This window comes from Talpa occidentalis, unplaced genomic scaffold (genome assembly GCF_014898055.3).
Source record: "Talpa occidentalis isolate TD23 unplaced genomic scaffold, MPIMG_talOcc4v2.1 talOcc4.3, whole genome shotgun sequence".
In the NCBI taxonomy this organism is placed as follows: Eukaryota; Metazoa; Chordata; class Mammalia; order Eulipotyphla; family Talpidae; genus Talpa; species Talpa occidentalis.
Genome location: NW_023603184.1, coordinates 93,755,153 through 93,781,326, shown reverse-complemented (window position 1 = coordinate 93,781,326; position 26,174 = coordinate 93,755,153). Strand labels below are relative to the sequence as shown.

The 26,174-nt window shown below is 33.9% G+C and overlaps 1 protein-coding gene across 3 annotated transcripts in view; it reads right to left on the bottom strand.

Moving 5' to 3' along the window:
• Window positions 1-328: 328 nt before the first annotated feature.
• The window catches only part of TANK (TRAF family member associated NFKB activator), a 78,526-nt gene continuing 52,680 nt past the window's right edge, over window positions 329-26,174 (bottom strand). For all 3 annotated transcript variants that reach the window (XM_054699783.1, XM_037523415.2, XM_037523416.2), the window contains exons 5-8: window positions 11,287-11,363; window positions 10,520-10,635; window positions 4,653-5,233; window positions 329-1,285 (exon numbers count right to left, since the gene is read on the bottom strand). In XM_054699783.1, coding sequence (XP_054555758.1) covers window positions 1,109-1,285; window positions 4,653-5,233; window positions 10,520-10,635; window positions 11,287-11,363 — 951 coding nt within the window. In that variant the 3' untranslated portion in view covers window positions 329-1,108. The remainder of the gene's footprint in view (window positions 1,286-4,652; window positions 5,234-10,519; window positions 10,636-11,286; window positions 11,364-26,174) is intronic.

Sequence of the window (26,174 nt, the reverse complement as noted above, 5' to 3'; positions counted from 1 at the left end):
CATGCTAAACCTTCTAGCTTTTAACAACACTTTCTTCAAAGAAGGCTTAAATGTCTGAGAGCTGCAAATCACTGTTTACTTCATAAAATAAAAGCCGTGCCTTGTTTTTTAAAAATCGGGGGAAAGAGAAACCTAAAAGGTAAGAATCATAGGGAAAAAAAAAGGAAAGGAAAGCCTTCTGAATTTGTTATCTTGTCTCTTAAGTGTCTTCAGGGGTCATCAATAAAGCTGCTTGCTAACAACAAATATCTCAAACAAGAATGTGAATATTATAACAATAAATATGGATAGCTTTTAATAGGGTTTTAGATTTACCCCCAATAAATGCAAACATATTTCTTTAGCAAGTTTAGTTTGAAAAATAATTTTAAAATTCGAAGTGATGCAATGGTTGTAATGAAATATTACCAGATCTGGTATTACCTTTGTTATCAAAGAAAACATGAATTTTATCAACTTCCCCCAAATATGATTTCCTTTATTTTTACTCAGGAACATAGAACACATTAATGATCACAACAGATAATTCTTTTAATATCTAAGTCATTTCATCATGTAGCTATACACACAGTAAAAATTAAAACCATTTTTATTACTAAAAAGCAATCTAAAGTGTTTAAATGATTCTATCAGTGATTTTATCACTGGGCAACAATTATTTTAGGTTTGGTATATACTTATGTTGTCTGCTATTCTCTATTATACATTTATTCAAAGAGAATATCACCTAGAGCATAAATAATCAAACATTTTAAATGAATACAAATGAACAATCCCTATAAACTTTTGACATCACGAAATTCAATAGCTCTAACTAGAAATCCAAGTATTAAACTTAGACATTTGAAACAAAGTATGGTTACGCAAGTCTGCAAGTCACTTTTTAATTTTGATTTAAGGTAAACACTGTAAACATGAATACAATGAAATAGTTTTGAACAAAATGACCTTTTAAGAGATAATAAAAAAGTTACAATGTAAGTTTAGAAAAAAAATTCAAACAGCTGTGACTGGATTTTTCAATAAATGATCCTGAACTAAGTTTGCAATCATTTGTATTCCATACATAAAATCATCACACAGTTTCATGTCTGTATTCAAATGTATTTTAAGTTTCTCCATTAAAATGTGAATTAAGGTGCCTGAGGAAATCCCCCCTGGATGTAATGGATGGTGGGAAAACTGCTTGACAGAATTCACATACTCGAGGTATATGCAGTTCTGAGTCTGTGCCATTTAGTACCGGTAAGTCACTGTCTTGATTAGGAAAGGGCTTCCAAAGGGGCTGCAGAAAACAAAACAAAAACATCTTCTGTTATTTGTATTTCTCAACTTGCACTGGACACCAAATTGAAAAATTGTGAATGAATTATATGCATATATGTGAAATTCCCTAATATGAAAGCAAATTACCCTTTTACAGAGTTATCATGAGGACATGATGTTATCTGTTTCATAAAGGGAACACTAAACTTTAAAAAGCCCTTAAAATACACATGCATATACTGTCTCTTCGCATATTTAAAAATCTTTCAGCTTTAACATCAGAAAATTTTAGTATCCCAACATTCCATAATTTTGGAACGCTATTAAATTTAGGGGCAACACTTAATAACTGAGACTTTAAAAACTACATTCTATTTTTTCCATTTTATAAGAGAAAACTTAAGTCATAAGGACTTTATTAATACATAGCAGACTAGACACGATGTTTCTGAATGCATTTTAATAGAGAATAAATTTCACCACTATTTATAAGCAAATACACAATGAATAAATCATATAGGAATAAGTGTTTTCATTTTTAAAGTTTTTTTCTTTTAAAGTACTAAAATTTTATTGATCAGAGTTTTTTGTTTTTGTTTTCAATCTCAATTACTTAAATTAGCCATTCAAAAGACTCTAACACTGGATGCATTCTTTTGACTTATTTTGCTCCTGGAATAAGTGCATGGTTTGGCCTTCTTTACTCTTTCTGAAGCTGAATAAAGTAAAACCTGTCAGTGGTTGCCCAATTAAAGAATTTGGAAAAATTATAATTCAAAAGAATTACCCCCATTATAAACAGTCTAAGTAGCATTTATATACCCTCAAACAACTTTATTTTAAAGAAAACATCCAGAAGGGCAAGAAAAAGCATTTAGTTCAATAGTAGATGCTCAATAAATGTTGACTGGAATATCTTATTTTCCTGATATTATTTTTTACATTTGCTTTTTTATCTTGACACAGATAAGTAGCTATTTCTGTACTCAGGAATATCTACTCCCCAAAATCAAAGGAGACCTTTTGCATTCCTATTACTAATATGTTTTTAAAGTAACAGCCTAGTCTCACACCTGATACAATATTAGTTTTCATTTCCTTAATTTCTTTTATTTTAGTTAAGCAATCATTTACATAAATAGCATATTACTAATTGAAGTATTTGGGTTTCACAACATCACTGTCTTCTTATAAATAATTTACTGGGCAGCTGTGTAGTTGGTGTAAATATACAAAGTCTGTCTAGGTACTAAGATATAGTCAAATATCAGTGCACAAAGATATTAACTGACTCAATTCCTTCTGGAATGAGTAACAATTTTATCATAAAAATAGTAATATTTAAAAGACATTGAAATCTGAGGTTTCATGATAAAGCAGGAATACTTGTTAATATATAAGCAAAAATCTAAAATGACTTAAATTTTACTTCTTGCAGTTTAAACAAAAGTACATTTGATTAATATGTAACACTCTAATGGGATATAAATAAATAAACTATTACTATATTCAAGATAATTCTTATTAAGATCTACAGCATCTATAGATTCTATTGGAGGCAATTTAGTTTCTAAACTTGGTGAGGCAATCGTCTGCTAATTTATGTTCAATGTCCGTATTTGTTCTTCTCTATTAGTATTCAGATTTGATCTCTTCATTGAATTCACTTGGGACCCCATCACTGACTCAGCAAAAATAAGAGAAAGAGAAAATCACAAAGAACAAAATTACACAGATATGTTTTAGACTTTTTTATGATAGTTGAATGTATAAAAAAAGTATTAACTAGTAATGCTTAATATAAACTAAAAATTTTAAATAACAAAAATTTAATTTCCTTGTTTTTATCAACTCAAGAATTTTTATATTTATACCAGCTTTATTAATACAAATAAAACTGCAAAAGGTTTTTAAGAACTGATTTTAAGAAAAATTCTTTCAATGCTAAACTGTAACATAGTCTTCAAAACAAACTAATTTCTTTGCTTTTTCTGCCAAAATATCAATTATCTAACCTTATGCCCCATGTCTTGTGACAGCTCAACACCAATTCTCCTGCATTTTTTAAGCTGAATACTTTTCCATCAAGTTGTAATCACATACCAGCTGTTTCCCTTGCTGTAGCAAGGGAAAGCAAATGCACAATGCAGGGTGCCATCTACTGAAACATGAATGCACAGACTAACTAGTAAAAGAACAAGCAAGAAATATAATGGAGAAAAAAGTAACAAGCATTAGAACTGATGTACTTCACAGCTCCACAGGACTTCTACTTGCAATAAATGAAATTGTTTAATTTGTTTCATTTAGTGGTAACTATATCACAGACTATGATGTGAAATAAGGTACAATGTGAACATAACTGAGTTTATAATTAAAGCTTTTTGTCAGAGAAGCCTAGTTTTCCCTACTACTAAAACATACCACAGCTTGACTACTGTTTCCTTTGTATGCTGATTTATAACTCTGTAAGTTATAAGAGTACTTATAAAATCATAGGGTATTCATCAACTTGTTCAGTTTTTTTTAAGTAAATTAAATTTCTCAAGGCAAAGAGAATCAAACAAATGTTTGCAAGTTATACAGACAAGAACATCAATCTGTATTTTCACACACTTCTGTTTACTTTAGCAATTATATATTTTTCATTTGCCTTCAGGCGTTAAATTTTTTTTTTAAACTAAGAGTTCTTTGATAGAACTTGTATAAAGAAGAGGGTAGGAGCGGATTGGGGGACTCCAAGTAGTCTGTGAGATTTAGAAACATTAGTGTATTTGATTAAAAATATACATATGCAGAAACTATTCAAAAATACATTGATATATATTTAATGCACATTAGAAACCAAAACTAAAACCTACAGATCTATATGCACTCTGTAACAAAGAATGTAATGGAAGTATTCATTCAAAGACAATTCACTTATTGTGATAAACAGGCATATACAATGCAATTATTTACTTGGGGAAAATCATGCATTCTCATAAATGTAAGTATAATATACATAATATTTAACACAAATTTAATTAAAAATGTTATTGTTTAATATAATGAAATTTAATGAAGACTCCTTTGACAATTCTGATGCTGAATAAAAAAGCTTTGAAAAAGGGACTAAGAAAGTGACACACAACAGATATGAATAAGGTACCATAAATTTTAAAATGTATTATAAATTTTAAGGTACTTATATATAATAGAGCTTTATCATATCATCTTTTATAATTTCATGTTATTTATTAGAGGACCTGAATTTCTCACTGAAAGCCTAAACTTTGGCTGGTCATTAGTTTAGAAAGGATGTTCAATTACCTAAAAGAGATGCATATCTATGCATGTATGGCAAAATGTGTGCTCACACATATTTGTTAATGCAAACCAGTTACCTGCTGTGGTCCTCGGATAGCTTTTCCTGGGGAATCAAGTGAAGGAAAAGGTACACCAGACGGGTCCTGAAGTGGGTATGTATTTATATATAACGCATTATGGTCTCCAGGTGGCAAACACGCAGCTCTATCCAGAGTTGTCCCAATACAAGCGTTTACAAGATTTGAAGGTTTTGCTTTGTTAGCTGTTTTAAGGTTTTGTATCGCTGAAGCTATGGGGTCAATTCCCTGAATATCAAATAAAGTTTCTGCTGTTTTAACAAAGTTTGCTGGGTTGTCTCTGAGTTCCATATTAAATTTATCCTGGCACATTGCCTCGGATGTAGCAGGAACAAGAACATTGGGTCTTTCTGGAGTGCTATGTAAGAAAGTAGAGTCACTGTCCATAGGTGGGAACTTGACATTGAATTTAGAAAGTGATTCAAAAGAAGTATCTTCTTCATCTCGGCCCAGTCCTCTTGGTGTGACAGATGTGATACATGGTGCACCTCTATTTATATCATCTTTAGTCTGAGGCTTAAACAGTGCTTCTTGTTTATCTGTTTTATCTGTACACTGTATAGGCACAGAACACTGTGTTTCTGCAGGGAAAGGAACACAAAAGGAAAGCAGTCACATTCCAATCATTCTTAAAAATCTTAATGTTGAATCAGCTTTGGTTTTTATAGCAACTTAAGACAATGAGGACTTTTTTACTTTAGTTACCAGCTTATGCAGAAATATTAGCAGTCTCCTGTGGGTGAATTGGTATGTAGCTTATTAGTCTCAATTTAACTACTTTGTCTTCTCCTATGCCTTTTGCTGTACGCTTTGCATCTTGTTCACAGTTACACTGTTTTACACTTAAAAAAACATTTGCTCGTAGTGTATACATTTAAACATTTTGTCAGTAATGGAAGCTGCAACTGTGAGCTTGCTTAGACAAATAAGTTGTTAAGGGAAAATCCTTACTAGACATATATACATTATACAGGTTAATAATCTGTATGAATTACACCATTTATTCCCTCCAATATCACTGTATGATAATGTATATCACCAATCAAATTAGCTATTTCCCACTCTCAATAATCCATGTGAGGAAATGATGGTGGTAGGGGTTAGGGAGCAAGAAGACAGAGGCAAAAAAAAAGGATGAATTTTTGAAATTCATGTTCAGGAAACTGCATGTGAATGTATGATTTTCTCATCATGTATATGTATATATACATTTATACAAATAAATAAATAAATGAAAAGCCTTTGTAGAAAATGGTTAGCTGTCAGGGTCTTTGTAGCTCATTTTATCTAGAAGTCATTTATGCACCAAATTCAGCTCTCCACAAATAGGCAAAAACTAGAAAACGAGTATACAGAGCTTCTGATGAATCTAAAGTGCAGCCATAGAGTCAGTAGATACAAGATTTTTGCTCTTATTCTCATTTTAAATTTATTCTAAGGAGCCCAATGATGTTTCCCTAATGTATAGCTGGTTAGAGCAGCAAATGTAAACGTATGGTAAAGGCAGGTATTGACATAAAACAAAACAAAACAAAACAAAACTGAAAGCATGAGAGCAGATAAAAATAAAAAAAATTCAGACATAAGAACTCAAAAAGCACTACAGTCTAATGTAGGGTCAACAAAGGCGACATTTCTCAATGCAAAAAAATCTCAAAACAGGCCTCCCTGGTGGCACAAGGGTTTAAGAGCAACCTATGAAGCTATCTGCAGCCACTGCAGCACAAGTTTGATCCCCGGCCAGGGAGGGGAGCTACCCACAGGGCGCAGCAGACCTCTCCTGACTCGCCCGCTTCTCCCCTCAGCAGTGTATTTCAGTACATCTGCCTGTTCTGTTCCCCACTCTGTCTCTGGTGAATCCTCTCACCCTCCACACCTCTGGCCTGTACCCCAGTTCTTATACACATAAATAAATCTTCTAAAAAACCCCAAATCAATGATCAAAGCACTCCTCGCCTTGATGCTATGACATTAGAGCAAGCTAAATTATGAGCCACAATGTCACCTCAAGGAGGTTTGAAGATTGAAGGTTGGTAATGTTGTATTTTTGATAGATGAAAAAATTATAACACCTTTCCATCTTTTGTCACAGCACTTTCCAACACAAGGTATTTTTCTTTTTGGATATAATTATAGTACAATACAACCAATTTCTTTGTTCCACCATTTTCTATACCTACTGCCTCATTTTAGCATTATCATCTTCTTTTACTGGATTATTACAACAGCCTTTGAACTATTTCTTTGCCAATAAATTTATCTCATAACCAATGCATTCTCTACACCATTCCTCCTTCTCCATGCCCCGAACTTTTCTAAAATACAAATCTGGTCATGTTACCTTCCTAATAAAAACTTTCATGGCTCTTGAAGGCTCTCAGTCCTCAGAAAAGTCATGTAAAACTGTTCATGATTGGTCACTGGTCACCTCTCCAAGCTGTCATCTTTCACACCTGCTTCACATTCTTGACTCCAGCTATAATGAAATTTGTAGAGTTCTCCAAAATAGCCATGCTTTCTTGTCTTTAGGTCTTTGCACACATGTTGTGCAGACTGCTACAAGTGTCCCCATGACTACTCTTTGCATAACTCTTATTTATTCATTGTATCTTGGTTTAGACATTGATTTCTTGGGATGGCTCTCTCTGGCTCTTCAAGACTGATTTAAGCATGACTCTTGGGTGCTGTAAGGACTCCCATAAAATGATGTTTCTTGAGGTCCTAAACTATGTTTTGTTTCGCAGTGATTTCCACTACCTTGTCCAGCACCTGGCACATAGTATGCTCTAAATAATTGCACTCTGAATGAATCTATCTTCTCTTCTCCACAGGGCCTAGTTTAACAATCTACATTTACCAGATAATCTGGCTGTGACTAGGAGTGATACAGTAACTTAGAACAAGTTTCACTGTTTAGAAGGATTTCTTTGTACTTTGAGCTTCTAAAATTCATTCATCCATAAGTAGTCATTTTTTCTGGTAGCTTAAGAGTGGCAGGAAATTCTAGGAAACTAATTTTCTTTGTAGTTTATATTTGTTAACTGCAAGTTAGAAAAATCAACTATTGAGGTAACTAAATTCCTAACTGAGAAGAAGGAAACCCTTATGAAAATGATCTTCACAGAACAGGGGAATATTGAAGAATTTGCTTCTGCTAACTGCAATTATTAGTAGTATTTGTATGTGCCACACATTTTTATAATCATTGTATGTGCATGAATTCATTTAATATTAAAAAAAAATCCCACGGTAAGTACTGTTATCCATTCCCACCCTATAAAAGAAGATACTGAGACATAGAGAAGGCTAATTCCAAGGCTACACAGCTAATGAATGTGTGGTAGATATGGGACTGGTATCCAGCAGCTTAACTCTAGAGCCTGTGCTTTGAAACCTTATGTAAATTAAACACGCTGGTTTCTATAGAGAGGAGAGTTCTCAACATGACAGAAATGTGTTCTGAATTTCTTTTCCAATAGCTAACCTAGTCATTGTATAAACATCATGGAATCAAACAGCTGTAATAAAGCAGATTTTTTTTTTTTTTCAGTATAGATAGCTGGCATACCGCTTAGCCATATTAAAATAATCTTTTGAATTATTCTGCTCAAGCAATGGGAATTACTATTTATCAAAGGAAAAAAAAAAGGTTTAAACATAAGACTACTAGAAAACCAAGGTTAGGAAATGAAAATTCAAATGAGGTACATGAAAACAGTTGCCATCCTAATACTATATTGAGAAACATGATCAGGTGAGCAAGTTGCTTTTCTATTTTGTCTATTTCAAGGACACTTATTTTTGCAAGGAAAATGAGAAAGATTTTTAGATTTCTAAATTTTAAGGACAGGATGCCCATTTAGACCACTTCTCAATTAAATTACCTTGTATAGTAATAAAAGAGATTCGATGGTTTGTAACATTTAGTTATTTATCTTTTCTCCTGCTCTCCAATGAAATAGGAGTTTCTTTTATGAACCAAATAGCAATTTTTATGAAGTCACATTTGCTCAAACATACATTTGTATCTTTATCCCTACTTTTGCCTTATTTTGATGAGAAAAAAAAGAAATTAAAAGGAAATGTACAATTCCACCAATTTAATTTTTATGAATTATATCTGTTTATGTAAAAGTAAAAATTAAATTCTAACAAAAAATAACCTAGGTACAATAATGTCAAATATATTGCTTCAAGATGTATCATGTAAATTACATTTGAAAGAGTCCCTCTATATTTTAATTCAATGTAGCACTCATCCTTTAAAATCCTGGGTAGGCACCTTTCCTCAAAATATTTCTTTTTCTTTCTTTCACCTTTTGATCCAACACTGCCAGAACATAATATTTGATGTTTTAATTTCTGTTTGAACCCAGCAAAACAACACTGGAGTCTATAGCACAACAAATCTGAAACATTTCAAGAATAATGTTGTATCTATTCTTTGTAACATATAAAGCATAAGAATGTTAGGAGGAGGCAGTTTTAGTGAGAAGAAATTGAAGTTAAAAACACTCTGTGTTCTAGCTGACAGACACATACTCAGATTTAGACCTGTGCAATTTAAAAATGGTCAAAGTATTAAGCCATTGATAATGGGATAGGTTCTCTGTGTAACAATGAATATTATCACCATTACAATGTTTTGATAAGATGCTGATGTTCAAAGAAGCATGTTTATGAATTCTAGGTACTACATTTTGTAGCTAGTGTATTTTAAATAAAAATAATTATTTACTTAAGAATTTACCTTTAGTCTTTAGAAAAGATGCATCGCTCATGAAATATAAAAATTAAGGTAGAAAATCAGTTATTTTTGGAGAGGTAGGCAAAAGGGAGGGGAAATAAATTATGTCTAACCACAAAGCTTGTTTTGCTTCTCTAATATTATACCGTGTACTTTTCCTGAAAATAAAATGGTAATAGTAAGCAAAAAGTGAATCTGCAGTATTAAGTCATTTTAAAAGAGTGTAGATATAAGAGTTGTAAGAAATGGAAAGTGATCTTTAATTAAAGGGGTCATAGTCAGCACTGCTGCAACATCTTTCAGAGTGAAAACTGTAAATCCCATCTCTTGGGAACTGTAAGTAGAATATCACAAGGGTAAAGGAGAATTTATTATTATAAACGATCAGTTTACCTTCCTTTTGTTTACAGAAGTACTTGGTAGCCAGATTCAATCCATGGTATTTTGCTATTCATATAATCAAACTACTGAAGCAAATACCAGGAAGCCAGTCTAGAGTTTGAAGGAAGGGTAGAGCTTTTAAAAAACATACTGCAACACATGTGTAAAACAGATGTTCCTCTTAAGTTATATTTTATACTAAACTTGTACTTTGTGCCTCCAACAGAATTAGTCTCCTGAAATTTCAAATGTTTATTTCTTCAACCAAATTACATGAATATCTCCATGGTGTTTAATTAACTTTCAGGCAAGAAATTAAAAACAAACCTGATGTTAAAATTTTATTTAGCTCATATATGATCATACAACTTCAAGATCACTTACTAACATATGAATTAATATTTAATAAGACCCCCATATAGTAAATGAAAACATTGAGAGATATATCCTATATTTATTTTGTGTTTTTTCCAAGGTAGAACTTCTCATTGAGATGCTCAGTAATTATGTCATTTCTACTCAATTCATATAGCACCACAGAATAAAGAGAAAGGGAGAGTCAATAATTAGGTAGTGTGGTATATTACAACCCTTAAATAGCACTGACTCATTAAGTGGTATGAGGCACAAGTTGCAGATTCTTAGTACTTAATAAACATTTAAAAATAATTTCACAATAAAAAAATAAATCCATTTCCACCAATAAAATTAACATTACTGTAATTAAATCAAATCTTACCAGTTGCAGTAGCTGGTACATTAAGTTTGTTTAAGTGATCTTTCTGAGCTTTTGCTAGCATGCATATTCTATGAAATTCTTCTTTCAGATCCCAGAAAGTCTTTTCTATACATCCCCTAAAAAAAAAAAAATCAGTATTTTAAAATAAAAAAATGTACTTCAAATATTTTTAAAAACCATAGCACCCTTTTTAGTACTACAAAATAATTATTGGAAGGTTAAAGCTAAAACAAATTATCTTGAATTCCTACACAATGTCTTCAAACACAACTCTAATGTTTGGAGAGTCAGGTACAAAATAAGTGATAAATGACAAGTCCTGATACATAAATGTAGTACAGACCAGCTTATGTACTTATCACACTTATGCTGGCTGTCTCTTTCTAAAGCATATTAGAAATTCCAATGCATTGATTTTGTTTTCTATAAAGATCTTAAATAAAAAAAAATTAAATATCACTCACTTTGATAGGTACACATTAAGATTCATCCACACATATCAATGTGGTCACAATACTTGGTATATTTCAGTTTTAGAGAATTCAGAGTTTAGAGTCATCTCAGCTATTAAACTGTATGACTTATTTAGGTCATTTTATTTATTTATTTATTTTTATTTAGGTCATTTTAATATGGAGGAATCTAGAACTCGGTCTCTTCTAATTCTAAAAGGCTGCTTTTCGTTACAGCTGTTAAGATTTAAAAATAAGTAAATATATGTCAATATTTAAGATTTTCAGAGTTGGCAAAAAAGGATGCAGAACTACCTTTCATGGAATAAAGGAATGCCAAGACTCCTTGATGAAGTTTCTTTCCTAGGAGAGGAAACCTCTTGTCTTCTGACCTTAAAAGATACAAAATGATTACCATTTTAAATTGCTTCTAAACTCAAATGAGAATGGGTTAACAGAAAACATATGGAAAATAATTTATCTTTTTTATTGAAAAATAAATTTAGATAGCTCACAAATGCATATAATATACTACAGATTTTTTTTTTTCTTTACATGAGATCAGGGAAAGAGAAAAATAAAGGCAGAAAAGCAGGACAAAGACTTGAAGTATTTCTGGTAACTTCTTCAACTATTTTCAGTACTGATAATTCAAGGAATTTCCTCATTTTTAACAAGTGCTCAAAACTGCTACTCTGGTCACTAAGTACCTGGTATGACCAGGGGAAAAAATGGTATTTACTTTTTTTCCATAATTGGCTTATACATTTAAATAAATGTCTTTGTATTTTGTTATAGAGTCTTTGCTAAGAAATACAGCTTTATTAGAGGGAGGAAGAAAGAAAACCATGTTATAGTTCCTTCGCATTTACAAGCATTTTAAAGATAGTGTTAATTATGTATTTAAGCTACTTCAACACAAGTTCTTGCCTTTCACTCCCACCTTGTGGCTTACACTGGTATTGCATGTATTTTGACATTTAAAAGTGAACATTCAAGAACATGTTGCCAGTTGTATTTAGATTTTTAAAAAATCTTTCACCATACCTAGAGTACTTTAAAGCTTCAAGTCAATAAATTCAAAACTAGAAGAAGTGCTAATATTATACAATCACTAATTATAATCTGACCAAAACTACACAGGTCTTAATTTAAGTTCAAATTCAAACCAGTGGACATTTCAATTTAGTGACTAAATTTTATTCAATTCTTCAGTTCATGGTAGCTATTATTAAAATGGGCAATTTCCCCTCATTGCTTCATATCATGTGAGTACATTTCTGTTTAATGTTGCTTTTCAAAGGCAATTTCAATTTCCTAGGAGTCTTATTTGTTCTTTAATAAAAAAACTTGATTTGTTTTTCTTAAAATTAGTATCTTCTCCAATTTATTTTAGTTTATTGCTCTGATTCACCAGTTTTCTCTAAATACCAGTGTTTGCTTAACATTTCTAAAATAGGGTATTACCTAACAGTAATTAGTAAAATAAAATCTTGGCAACATAAGCCATTTGTGATTTTATATATTATGTTGTCAGATTGAGGTAAAATAAAAATCATTTGCTGTTGAATGCTTTTTATCAGACAAACATTTAGGTCAGGGCTTCTGGATTGAAACTGCTTTATTGAGCTTTATAAAGCAGTCACATCAGAAGACATTTTCACATTCACAGTTTGTTTTTAAAAGTGGTAGACAGGTTTTTCTTTAGTGTTATGTGTAATTAGAACACTCAATGATTTTAGTATGGACTAAGAAAAAGGCAACATTTTAAAGCTAGTCAGCCATACAGGATGCTGTATAAAAACAAACTTTTAAAAGATTATATTAAATCTTTAACAAAATCAGAGAGTAGTAAAGAATAGAAATACTTGACAATTTAATGTTAAATCATAATACAAAGATTACATCAAATGGAATGATTAACCTTTCAAAATGTCCTACTGGAAATTCTCAACATTAAAAAAAAATATTTTATTAGATGCTAAAATCAACCAAAATGAAGTACCTTTTAATTTAAGCCTAAAAATGAAGGTAGTTCCAGAAGGTAGTAAAGAAGAGAATACCCGTTTTCTCATTTAATTTTGACAAAATCGAGGAGGGATAGGTTCTAAAGCTAAAGAAACTGTAAAAATTAGTAAGTGGATGAGAAGAAAAAGTGAAGGAAAAGGTGGGAAAAGAATTATAAACTTCTGTTTGGCTTAGCAAATAATTTGTGTCAAGTCTGTGATGTTTACATTTGCTAACTGGTGTAGATGAATTTATCTAGAGAAGATTCCTTGTGTGTATTGGTAGGGAAAAAAGGAAGGGCATAATTACTGAAAAATTTCTATTATTTTTATTATTGTTATAAGTAAAGTTTTAAGGGGCCTCCCTGGTGGTCTAAGGATTAAGTCTCAGTGCTATCACCATGACTGCCACTACAGGTTGAGTTCCAGCCCCTGCCAAGGAGCTTACCAACATAAGGTAAAATGTATTTCAGAAAATCTGCCTGCTCTGCTCCCTATTCTGTCTCTGGTGAATCCTCTCACCAGAGGATTCCCGTCCCTGCACCTATGTCCTACACCCCAGCTCTTCTACACAAATATAAATAAAATCTAAAAAAGAAAGGTATTAATGACTGTATTAAAGAAAGTTGTGCACTATCATTCATATTACGTAAATCTGTTGATATATTTCAAGTGTAAAATGTAGATCCCCAGCAACCCAAGAAGAAATTTCAAAATAGGAACCATTCAACATGTTAGTTGCAAAAAAAAAAAATAAATAAAAGTGACATAAATAGGGTTCATTTAAAAAGAATGCAGCATGTTAATGCTATTTCCATAGTATCTGAGAACCTTCTGAAAAGGATCACGTATTAGTCGAAGGATTTAGGATTAATTATTAGTCAATGGCAACTCCAAGATATCCCCTAGAAACTCAGACTTTCTTTCTTATTTTTTTTTTAAAGATTTACTTATTTATACAAGCACTGGGGTACAGGCCAGAGGGACGGGAGGGTGAGAGAATTCACCGGAGACAGAGCAGGGAGCAGAACAGGCAGAAGGACTGAAGTGCACTGCTGAGGGGAGCAGCGGGTGCGACAGGAGAGGTCTGCTGCACCATGTGGGCACCTCCCTGGCCAGCCAGGAATCGAACTGGTGCCGCAGAGCTGCGACAGCTTCACAGCGCTGCACTGTGCCCAACCCACTGCATCACCAGGGAGGCCCCAGACTTTCTTTTCAATGTCAACTTGTTTTAGATATTAATAAACTTCACTGAGTTTGTTGAGTATCCTAGAGAATAAGTAAACATCAGAAGAGAAAAGTTGTAGTTTTCTTTTTCATTCTCAAATATTATTTCAGTGAATCCTGTGCTTCAGGAAGCTGAAGTTATTGTAACTTCAAGTAAGAAAGGAAGAGAAGTTTGATCATTTTAGACTTTAAACATTAAATCATTCAACAAATGCATTTGAGATAGTAAAACTTAAAATACTTAACTTTATATACTGTTTCAAGTACTAGTTTAGAAATACTGAACTTGGGCCTCCCCGGTGGCGCAGCGGTTGAGCGCTGGGTTGCGAAGCTGCCACGGCCTCTGTGGCGCCGGTTCGATCCCCGGCTGCTCCCCGGCCACCGGAGGAGGGTCCCACATGGCACGCAGACCTCTCCTGCCGCCCACTGCTCCCCTCAGCAGTGTACTTTGGTCCTTCTGCCTGCTCTGCTCCCCGCTCTGGCTCTGGTGAATTCTCTCACCCTCCCGTGCTTCTGACTGTACCCAGTGCATGTATAAACAAAAACAAACAAATAAATAAATAAATGAATAAAATACGTGCCTCTTTAAAAAAAAAAAATAGAAATACTGAACTTGTGGAATGAAGAGAGTCTTAACAAATTGTATTTTTCATTACACTTCCAGTATGATGCTGGATAAGTTATTCAATAATTAAGATAAATCCATTTGAAACAAAAGATTCTAAGAAGAGGGCGCAGCGGTTGAGCACTGCGTTGCAAAGCTGCCCACAGCCTCTGCAGCACCGGTTCGATCCCCGGCTGCTCCCCGGCTACCGGAGGCAGGTCCCACGTGGCGCGCAGATCTCTTCTGCCGCCCACTGCTCCCCTCAGCAGTGTACCTCAGTTTTTCTGCCTGCTCTGCTCCCTGCTCTGGCTCTGGTGAATTCTCTCACCCTCCCGCGCTTCTGACTGTACCTAGTGCTTGTATAAATCAATCAATCAATCAATCTTTAAAAAAATTTAAAAAAATAAAAAGATTCTAAGAAGATTCCTTAACTCTTCTCTTATGTGAATTAGGAGCACTTTGCTTTATTTATTTATTTTTTAATAGAGGCATGTTTTATTTATTTATTTGTTTTGTTTATACAAGCACTGGGTAGTCAGAAGTGCGGGAGGGTGAGAATTCACCAGAGCCAGAGCGGGGAGCAGAGCAGGCAGAAGGACCGAAGTACACTGCTGAGGGGAGCAGCGGGCGGCAGGAGAGGTCTGAGCACCATGTGGGACCCTCCTCTGGTGGCTGGGGAGCAGCTGGGGATCGAACCGGCACCAGAGGCCGCAGGCAGCTTCGCAACCCAGCGCTCAATTGCCGCGCCACCTGGGAGGCCCAGGAGCACTTTGCTTTAGTGTAAATCAATTCAAGCTTCTCATAAATGGGTATTACATAAAAAATATGTTTAAAGGCTAGTTGAATATGTAATGATAACTATGCAGGAGGAAAGAAAGTCATTAGTCCAAAACCAGGTTTGTTGTTTTTATGGTGTAGTTCAGGATACGTTAGATATCAACATTCCAAAGAGAGAAATGTACACATTCCCTAACACCTGTCTTTTTTTTAATATTTGGTACTAAAAATTAAAGTGTTTTATTCTCTAAATAACTTTTAAGAATACAGAAGTGATTATAGACAAGATATGGATTCAACCTAAGTGTCATTGATGGATGTAGAAAATGTGATACACACACACACACACACACACACACACACGTTTGGTTATTGTGTATATATAAATGTATTAATATTTTAAGGCTGAATATATTAGTTTTATGAAGAAAACCCTGTCATCTGAAACAACATAAATGAACCTGAGAATATTATGCTAAGTGAAATAAGCCAAGCACAGGGCCTCTCTGGTGGCGCAAGGGGTTAAGCACCGCACTATGAAGCAATCTGCAGCCACTGCAGCACGAGTTCGATCCCCGCCAGCTAGGAAGCAATCCACATGATCCAGCAGACCTCTCTTGACTCGCCCGCTGCTCCTCTCAGCAGTGTATTTCAGGCTGTCTCTGCCTCTTCTGTTCCCTGCTCTGTCTCTAGTGAATCCTCTCACTCCCCGCATCTCTAGCCTGTACCCCAGCTCTTTCATGCATAAATAAATAAATCTTTAAAAAAAAGAAAGAAGCCAAGCACAGAAAGACAAATACTGTATGATTTCACTTACATGTGGAATCTAAAAAAGTTGAGCTCAAAAGAGCAGAAAGTAGAATGTTGGTTGCCACCTTTTGGGGAGGTGGGTAAAATGGAGAGATATTAAAGAGTTGATATTTCAATTATGGAGATCTAATGTACAGCATGTTGACTATAGTTAATACTATTACACTGATTACTTGAAATTTGCCAAGTAAATCCTTTATATTTTCACTACAATATGTGCAATGGCTTAATCAGAAGTTAATTAGCTTGACTGTTGATAATTATTCCATAATGCATACATATCTCAAAACATCATATTATATACTATATATATATATAAATTATCCTTTCATAAAGCTGGGGGGTGGGCAGCAGAAATGCAATGAAAAATTTTATTTCAGAATGTTGTTTCTTAAAAATTTCAAGCAGCTAAATCCTGCAAAATTAAATTATGGGACCTTTATTATTTCTTTTATTAAAGATTTATTTCTTTATGCATACAAGAGCTGGGGTATAGGCCAGAAGTGCAGGGGGTGAGAGGATTCACCAGAGACAGAGTAGGGAACAGAACAGGCAGATTGACTGAAATACACTGCTGAGGGGAGCAGTGGAAGAGACAGGAGAGGTCTGCTGAGCCATGTGCATCACCTCCCTGGCTGGGGACTGAACTGTGCTGCAGTGGCTGCAGATAGCTTCATAGTGCTGCGACTTAACCCCTTGTGCCACGTTGATGCAATGTGTATGTATTCTAACATATGGAAGGAATCCAAGCTTTAAAAGGCTAATAATGAATAAAGGTTGTAAGTTTTCAACAATATCTGAACAATAGTAGAAGAACTACCACTTTATTCCAGTGTTCATATCAAAGATTTCCTTAAAATTTGAGTTGATAACCTTGTATGCAAAAGAAATATTTACTTTCAGGTAGCTCAGGTAACTGAGGGTAGCCAATATTTGATTTTGTTTCTAGATGAGGTTTAACAGAATTATTCTTTTAAAATGGAAAAGAGAACTATGCTGTAAATTAAAAAAATGTAAATCAAGAAATAAGCTGATTAAGAAGGGATTGATCAGTAAAAAATATAAAGTGATATAGTTATTAGTATTAGCTTGATAAATTTATGCAGAAAAAAGAAAAATGAGCATTGGGAAAAACTGAAACCAAGGATTCACTTATTACTTAGATTTTGAAGCAGAAGGAAATGCTAAAGGAGAAATGGAAGTTGAGTAATTTCCTAGTTAGTTTCAGACTTACTGAGATAAAGATGTTAGATTAAGTTAAGTACTGAATTTGGTAGAATTAGGGAGAAAGACGGGGAAAAATTATAGGAATAGGAAAAAAATTACAAAGAGATTTGATTAAAAATAAATATAAATGCATAGTAAAAGTTAGGGGACAAAAAGTAAATTAAAAAATACAAGGAATTTTTATTTACAAGAATGTGTGGCCATTCGAAGTCTATGGCTCTTTCATCTTCATTAATATTTCTGAAAATCTTGCAAAGCAAGAAGAACACAAATCCTAGGAGCCATGTCTGTTCTGCATGATGCAGTGCGCTATGCAAACCCACTGCCAGTGTGGGAACAATTCCAGGGCAAAATGGGAACCATCCCAGAGTTCTGAAGGAAGTGGCAAGAAAATAAACAAAATAAAAATAAAATTAAATAACCCATTACTTCCAAGTTCTTTAGAGGATTCCTGTATAATGTAAATCCAAAAAAAATCTATCAATTCCATATAAAAAATCATTCTTTAAAAGAAAAAAATTAAATCTTTTGTAAGTACTGTCACCATAATTACTCTAATTTAAATTCTATGAAGTTAATTTGAAGCAAAGTGAGATTAATAGCTTCCTGTTATCTGTCTTTTGAATCTTTCATTTTGCATATATTTTATATATATATATATATTTTTTTTTTATACAAGAGCTGGGGTACAGGTCAGATGTGCGGGAGGGTGCGAGGATTCACCAGAGACAGAGCAGGGAACAAAAGAGGCAGACTGAAGAAATACACTGCTGAGGGGAGCAGTGGGCGAGACAGGAGAGGTCTGCTTGCCATGTGGGTTGCTCCGAGGCAGGCAGGGATCTAACTGGCACTGCTGAGTATGCGGACAGCTTCACAGCGCTGCGCTCAACCGCCTGTGCCACCAGGGAGGCCCTCTTATTTTCTTAATAGAAATAACTAATTATGGGAATCTCTTTTTATGCAACATGAGTAATTTAAACGACCAATTCAAAATTAATGTTACCCATACTCCCCTCACCCTTTCTTCAAACATATAAGTACCTTAAAAATAAAGCCAGCCTCCCTGGTGGCATAGTGATTAAGTCTCAGTGCTATAACTGCTATGCCTCGAGTTTGATATCCGTCCAGAGAGCTAACCCACATATGGCGCAGCAGCCCTCTTTTCTCTAGTCCACTTCACCTGTCAGCAGTGTATTTCAGTAGACCTGCCTGATCTGCTCCCCACTCTATGGTGAATCCTCTCAAGCACCACACCTCTGGCCTGCATCCCAGTTCTTCTACACATAAATAAATCTTAAAAAAAAAAAAAAAAAGTGATTTGGAAAAATCCTTTCCATTAACCACATTTTATGTTACACTATTACCATGAACAAAATGTCTTCATGGAAATAGCTATCATGTAAGCAATCTGCATATATTCAATAATTTAATCCACATTATCTTGTGAACTGAGCCCTTTAATTTGACTTTAAAGTTATAGCAAATAAGGTTTTGGTGAAGTTAAATCATTTGCCTATAATCCAGCAGGTGGAGTAGCTATGACTGGAACCCAAGCTTCTCCACCCCAGGCTCTTATATTATAGCACAGGGGACTGGCTGGTAGAGAAGCTAAGTAGTAGAATTATTCAGTATGGTGAGGTAGATACAGAACAGTAACATTTATACATTGCACTAAAGCAAACTAATTTTAAGATTCAAAAACCTGTCTGTCATACAACAAATACATTTCTCACTGAGAAGTAGTTATGAGCCAAGTTTTGATGTTTAAATATTGCTGGGAAAAAATCTTTGGTATGGTCTTTTTTTTGTGTGTGTTAAAAAATCTCCAAGTGAATAATTTAGACTTGCACCATGAACATTATGAATATTAAGTTGTGAAGACATGTTACGTGGTACAGAGAGGTAATGAGTTTCTTGTTTCTGCAGGTAATTAATTTGGTTATATGCAGACTCTGAACTATCACACATTTGAAGCCAGATAGAATTTAGTTTAATCCTCTCATTTTCTGATGCAAACTATTCAGTTTGCTTCACAAATCTACGTGCTAAGGTGGTAACCAGAGGTTTGAGCTGAGTTAAACACAAAAATTAGGGTTGTTCTTCTCTGACATGTTCCTCTTTGGGGTTGTTTCCTTTAGTCTTTGACGACCATGGTTATCCTGGACTCATTCTCTTTCCTGGTTCTTTCAGCCAGAATGATTGTGGGCTTTGTAATGGAGTTTCAGCCACAGAAACTGTGGCCACCCTCAAGGGCAAAACCACTGAAAACTGAGTTTACTCTGAGTAACTTACTTGCTTCATAATTGATTCTTCTCCAAAATACGCAAAACTGTTTCCAAAGTCCTCACATAATTGGTTTTTTTGTGTGATGTCCAGAATTATTACTATTATTTGTAGAACACGGTTTTGTTAGCTGTCCATTGTTCAGTAACAGAAGCTGAACTCCCAAACTCAGTTTTTGTTCTTTTTTAAAAAAACTTTCCATTCTTTTAAGATTTCACCATGATTTTCCAGAGATGTCTTAAATATCAATTCAATGGCTCTTTCTAAAGCTTGTGTTCTGCTTAATGCTTATTGGAGAGACAATATTTCACACTACAGATCAACATCTCCTCCTTGAAACTTTTTCTAGCTACAAGCATCTGTTATTTAGATTTTCTTCTTGAAGTTTAGGTATTTTCACTGTTCTCTCTTCGTCCTTGACCACAAATGTGGGCATTCTGGAAGGGTCAGATGCAGACACATTATTCTCCCCTAGTTATCTTTCTTGTCATTCATGCACATTTCAGGCCTACTCATAATCATTTCCTGAATTCTCTCTGTTTAGGCCCACTCTCTCCATAGCCACTCAATTCTTCCAATACAACTTGCTGTCTACTGTAGACCTCCAAGTTTAAAACATAACATAATAACCTTTTCTTCAAATCTGGATGACACTTCCAATCTTCATTTTTCTTTTTAAATATAAGACCATTCTTTTCAGCATTAAAAAAAAAATCTTTGGGCAAGGTAAACCTTAAGGAAACTGAGATTAGGCTTTTGTGGAATAGCAAAATTCAAACCATAACTGGGGATCTGACAAAGGGATACCAACTTTTAATTCTGCCAAGAAGGACTTGGAGAAAACAACTAATTACCAATATTTATTATCTTCTCCATGTCAAAAAGGAATGAACATTTATCTAAAAAGCAGGAAGAGTTTTTAGATTGAGCTTTTAAAAAAAGTCATCGCTGTCCTTAGACATGATGAGAAGAGCTAAGGAGAATGGGAATTTTGAGGCATGTTCCTCGATTTCCATCAGTATGGAAAAAGGAGGGAGGAAATACTGTTTAATAAGCAGCAGCAAGAAGGAAAGCAACTTATGACCACTTGGTTATGCAGTAGGAATACTTTTCAGATGATACTTTTTTTTTTTTTAAAGAATACCAGCTCCTTCAGGTTGACTTGGGTTTATCTTTTTTTTTTTTTTTTTTAAGATTTATTTATTTATACAAGCACTGGACACAGTCAGAAGTGCGGGAGGGTGAGAGAATTCACCAGAGCCAGAGCGGGGAGCAGAACAGGCAGACTGACGAAGTACACTGCTGAGGGGAGCAGTGGGTGCGGCAGGAGAGGTCTGCGCACCATGTGGGACCCTCGCCAGTGGCCAGGGATTGAACTGGTGCTGCAGAGGCTGCGGGTAGCTTCGCAGCCCAACGTGACGGCCTCAGATGATACTTTTTAAGGGACAATGATCAGTCAATAACCCTGGCAGCATTATCTGGATGAAATGTTGACAGAAATATGCTGTCTTTAAAGTTAAACAATGAAGAGCTATTAGAGATTAAAACAACAGTGGGTAAAACAGACATATGTGGACTTACTTAGAAGAAAACTGAGTTAGAACACAAAAATCATACCACTACTGATAAACACAGTGAAAGAGGTAAAACAAAAATTACCTATCTCATTATTACGTGATTTTCCAATAGGAACATCAGGAGATAAAAAACAGGTTAAAGACTTGCAGAGTACCTGATAACTACTTTCTAATAGTGTTATTAGGATTCTAGTATCTATTAATCCATTTATCTACCTGCCTGCCTGCCCACCCATCCACCTACCTATTAGAGCAAAATATAAAGTAAATAGAAAGATGACTAATAGCCAGAGGAAAAATCTTACAGGGAAAAAGTTAGCTTTTATAATATGCAAGACTGCATAAGTAGCAGAGTTCAGAGTGTAATACATTAGGTGCAAATGAAAATCTCCCTCATCAAATTCTAGCTATATCTTAGAGGGAACTACAAACCCATTGAGTTATTAAAATACAGTAATGGGAAAAGTGCTAGCTAGAGATTATGTGGTTAAATGAAGCTAACTGGTTTTCTCACTGTTGAATTCAGATCTATAATTCATTTGTGTGTCTTTAAAAATGACCACAAAGTGTACATAGTATGTGGTGTTTCACAGGTCTTGGGTTCTGTGGAATACCTCAAGAAATGTATCAGGCTTTATACTTGTCTTTTAATGAACTAGAGTAAAAAAATTAGTGTTTGTGCTAGATTTAATACAGTAGATATAGATAAGCAACCAGGAATAATTTATAGGTATCACGATCTAAAGTATAAAGATATAAACCAATTAATTATCCAATAATTGTGAAAAAGACTGGCAGGCAAACATTATGATTTTTGTGCATAAATAAGGGTTCCTGAGGAGATGCCACAGTATTCTTAAATCATGACATTTTTTTCAGTAAGATGGGAAGTAAATAACTTACTGAGAAAAATGTAACATGATTTTTCTAATAGGAAATTATAATTTGGTAAAACCACTGGTTCTCAAAATATGATCTAGGGTCCTTGGGAGTTTTGAGAGCCTTTTAAGGGATCCACTATAGGGAAAGAAATCATATGGATCCTGAGTGTCCTGCAAGCTTTTGCTATGCGAGACAAGAATATAAAGCTCTGATTTTTACCTTGGGACATTTCTCAGAGTTGTGTTTGCAGAGGGCAAATTTGAAGGATAAGATAATGTTTTCCCTCTTGGACAATGAAAAGCTGTTTATTGCCTGCTATAACATGATCGGTTTTCCCATTTCAATGTTACTCTTCTTTAATACTATCCATGATATGTAGGAATCCATTTGGATCTACTATGTTGGCCATTTCATCTACCTCCAATGCAAATATAATGCTTTTGCAGCTTCTATGCTATGAATAATAAAGATAGTTTTCTCTAATCCAGGAGTTGGTGTCTTCTTCCAACATCTATGAAACATTGGATTATAGGTAGTGTAAAATCAAATCCTATACCCTGAGCTCCATGGGGTCAACTATTGTCACAATACTAACAGATGTTATCTGCCAATTTTATTGCATTGGCAATTATACTATTTACTGTCAGTAATACTGATGATGCAAAGCAACGGTGAGTAAAACTGCTGGTACCTGAGTATGACCCAGGCAATGCTACCAGACTGTAGTCACTATATTCTTCAATGCCACACATTCAGTGAAAAAAAAAATTAAATAAATAAAAGCTAGTTTTACCTAAGAAGATACTTGATGAGGCAATAAAAATGATAAATTTTACTGAATTTTTTCTACTGAATTTTGATCCCAAGGAAACATCTTTTTAGTATTCTGTGCTACAAAATGGGGAACATATTAAAAAGATTTCTGTTTCATGCTGAGGTACAATGGTTGTTCGGGAGAAAAACAGAAAGGTAGAAGAAAAGTTCACTGGCACATGGTTTTAGTTTTCCTACTGCAGTTAACATTTAAAGAAACAATTACTTAAATGAGTTTTAGTGCAGTATCAAAAAAGAATATCCACAGTTTCCTTCCCAAATATATCTGTGTGAGGCTGGACTGTCTGAATATAATTCAATCAAAAAACAAACAAACAAAAAAAACTATTAACATCACAATAGATTGAATGCAAAAGCATTTTATAACAGAAAAATATCTTCAAAACAGATTTGGAAAACTTTTAGGATGGCAGATTATACTAATTCTGCTTTCTGAGCTCTGAAGAAGAATAGAAAACAAGAAAGTGGCAAATAAGGGAGAAAGGTCACACTAGATATATTTAAATTTGCTTAGAAGTCAGAGAAAGAATTAAAAAGTCACATGTCGCTTCTCATGTTCTCTCCTCAAAAATTATTTCCAGAATTACAGCAAAGCAAAATCCCTAAAATGACGTCCTAAATTAAAAAAGAGATCCAAACCAGGAGAGGGTTGGAATGAAATAATAATTCAGATATGGTGATAAAATTTCTTGCAATAGAAATTTCAAAATGTAAATATTAATTTGCTATGGATATTAATATCTTCTTAGAGTCTGTTATCTTTATTATGGCACTCTGGAAAACTTTAATGAATGAACTGGTTGGCTATAGTTATTTTTCCTTTAAATTATTACTCTACCAGATAGTCTATAAGCAAAGATTAGTCTCCAAAGATGAGTAACATATAAGTGTTATATATAAAAGAAAGTCTATTTGATTCAATTTCTAAAATAAAACCAGAGGAAATGGAACATTTGCTTTGACCAAGAAGGTAAGGTGAAAACCTTAGTTTTCTCCAATCTTCTGTAAGTCCCAGCCTAAATTGACATTTGTCATTGTATCATAGGCACTTGAACTAAATGTTTAATTCTTGTTCAAGCCTACCTTCAGCTCACTGGGGATTTTTATTTTTAAATTAAGGTCTGTATGTTTTATTTGTACTATAAATTTATAATTATGATTCATTCTGTCATATAAATAGGACTTTATATTGTCTTATTATGCTTGCTAATTGCCTTGGGTATTTAAATCTTTTTTTCTCCAACCAGATTATTGTTCCTTAAAGGGGATGGATTTACATTTTTTTTTTTTGTTTGCATTCCTGTCAATGACTAGAACGAGTGGGCAAATACGAGTTCAATAAATACTTCTTGACTAAGTGACTGACAAGTGTATATTTAGACATCAGCTTTCCTTCAAACATGTCAGAGATTCTATATTTACTTGCAATTGCCAGGTATAGCACATCTTATTTCCTTAATGTTATTAGCACTGATGGCAGCTCCACAGCTACACCACTGTTTTACTATTCTAAATCTACAAAAATCTTTCCTGCTTCTCAAAGATCTGCTAATCTAATCACAATGATACCTACGTTAGGAATGTGCCAACTAACTTCCATCTTTCGGTACCAACATTCTTTATATTTTAAAAATTTTGCTTAAAACATGTAACTCAGATGAAAAGCCATGAAAAGAATGAGTTAGGAATATATATACAGAAAATCAGAAGTGAAGGATAAAATTATCTCTGGACACATGAACACATGATCTCTACTTAAACAATTAAAAGTGCAAATAAACACATTTACTTCATATTGTGGACCCTAGAATCTGAAATAACTTTGCAACATTAAATAATGTCTGATTTGGTTATTAAATCAATTAAGCCAGAGGAAGGTACAATATATCTTTGTTCTTCCAGTTGCTTACAGTATCAGGTACATAGCAGTTGACAATTACTAAATGAATGAAGAAAATTTACCAACATCACCAAATTCTTATATGTTTTATATTATTGCTCTTTACATTTTTTCTTGCATCTAAACATTCTAAACTATTGTATAATTTCCACTAAACTAAAAGTGGGATTAAAGATAAGGGCAAATAATTTTTGTCAAAATCTAAGATACTCTAAACACTCTAAAGATACTCTAAAATACTCTAAGATACTCTAAATACTAAGGTAGTATTTAGTTTGGCGGTTGAAAATGCATCCTAGAAGTAAACATCTCCTATTTCCAAGATCATAAAAATGACTATTATAATGCTACTTTTTAAAAAAGTGATTTAAACAATATCTACTGACGGTTATATAGAACACATTTGTTATTTAATAACTGGTATCATGACATGTATTACTACATTTGATAAAGGTGTCCTATAAATGAGATGACTAATCTTTGCCAAGAATAAATATGTACATTTTTGTTAATTCATTTCCTGTATACAACTATTTTCAATTTTAAAAATTGGTTATAAGAAAAAGAATTAGCAGTAACATACAATAACTCCTTGGTTCTTTTAGTACTGCTCAGCTTTCTTCTGAGATTAATGATGACAGGATTCAGGAAACTGAATTCATTATTAAATTCTACCATGTTCTTTTAATGATCATTAATATTTACCATAGAATGAATTAAATACTACCTTCCCAAACCCTAATCTTTGGTACCCTCTTTGGTCTACCACAATCTACAATGCTTGTGATGCTTTTAAAATATGGCTACAAAATCTTTGGTGGTTTTCCTTTCAAGTGAAGGAATTTTCTTCTTACCTCTGGAGTAAAAGTAACTCGCTTCTAAGCTAGTTAATCTAAAGAGGAAGTAAGTGTAGGTCACAGAAAGCACTGACTTCCTCCTTGCTCTCCTGTGGATCTCTCTTATTTTCTTAGGTATCAGGATGTGAAGAGAGGTCCTTGCAGAGAAGTCTCAAGCAAATAGTCATGTGAATGAGTCAGCTTAGAAGTAGATCTTTCAACAACAGACAAGTCTTTATA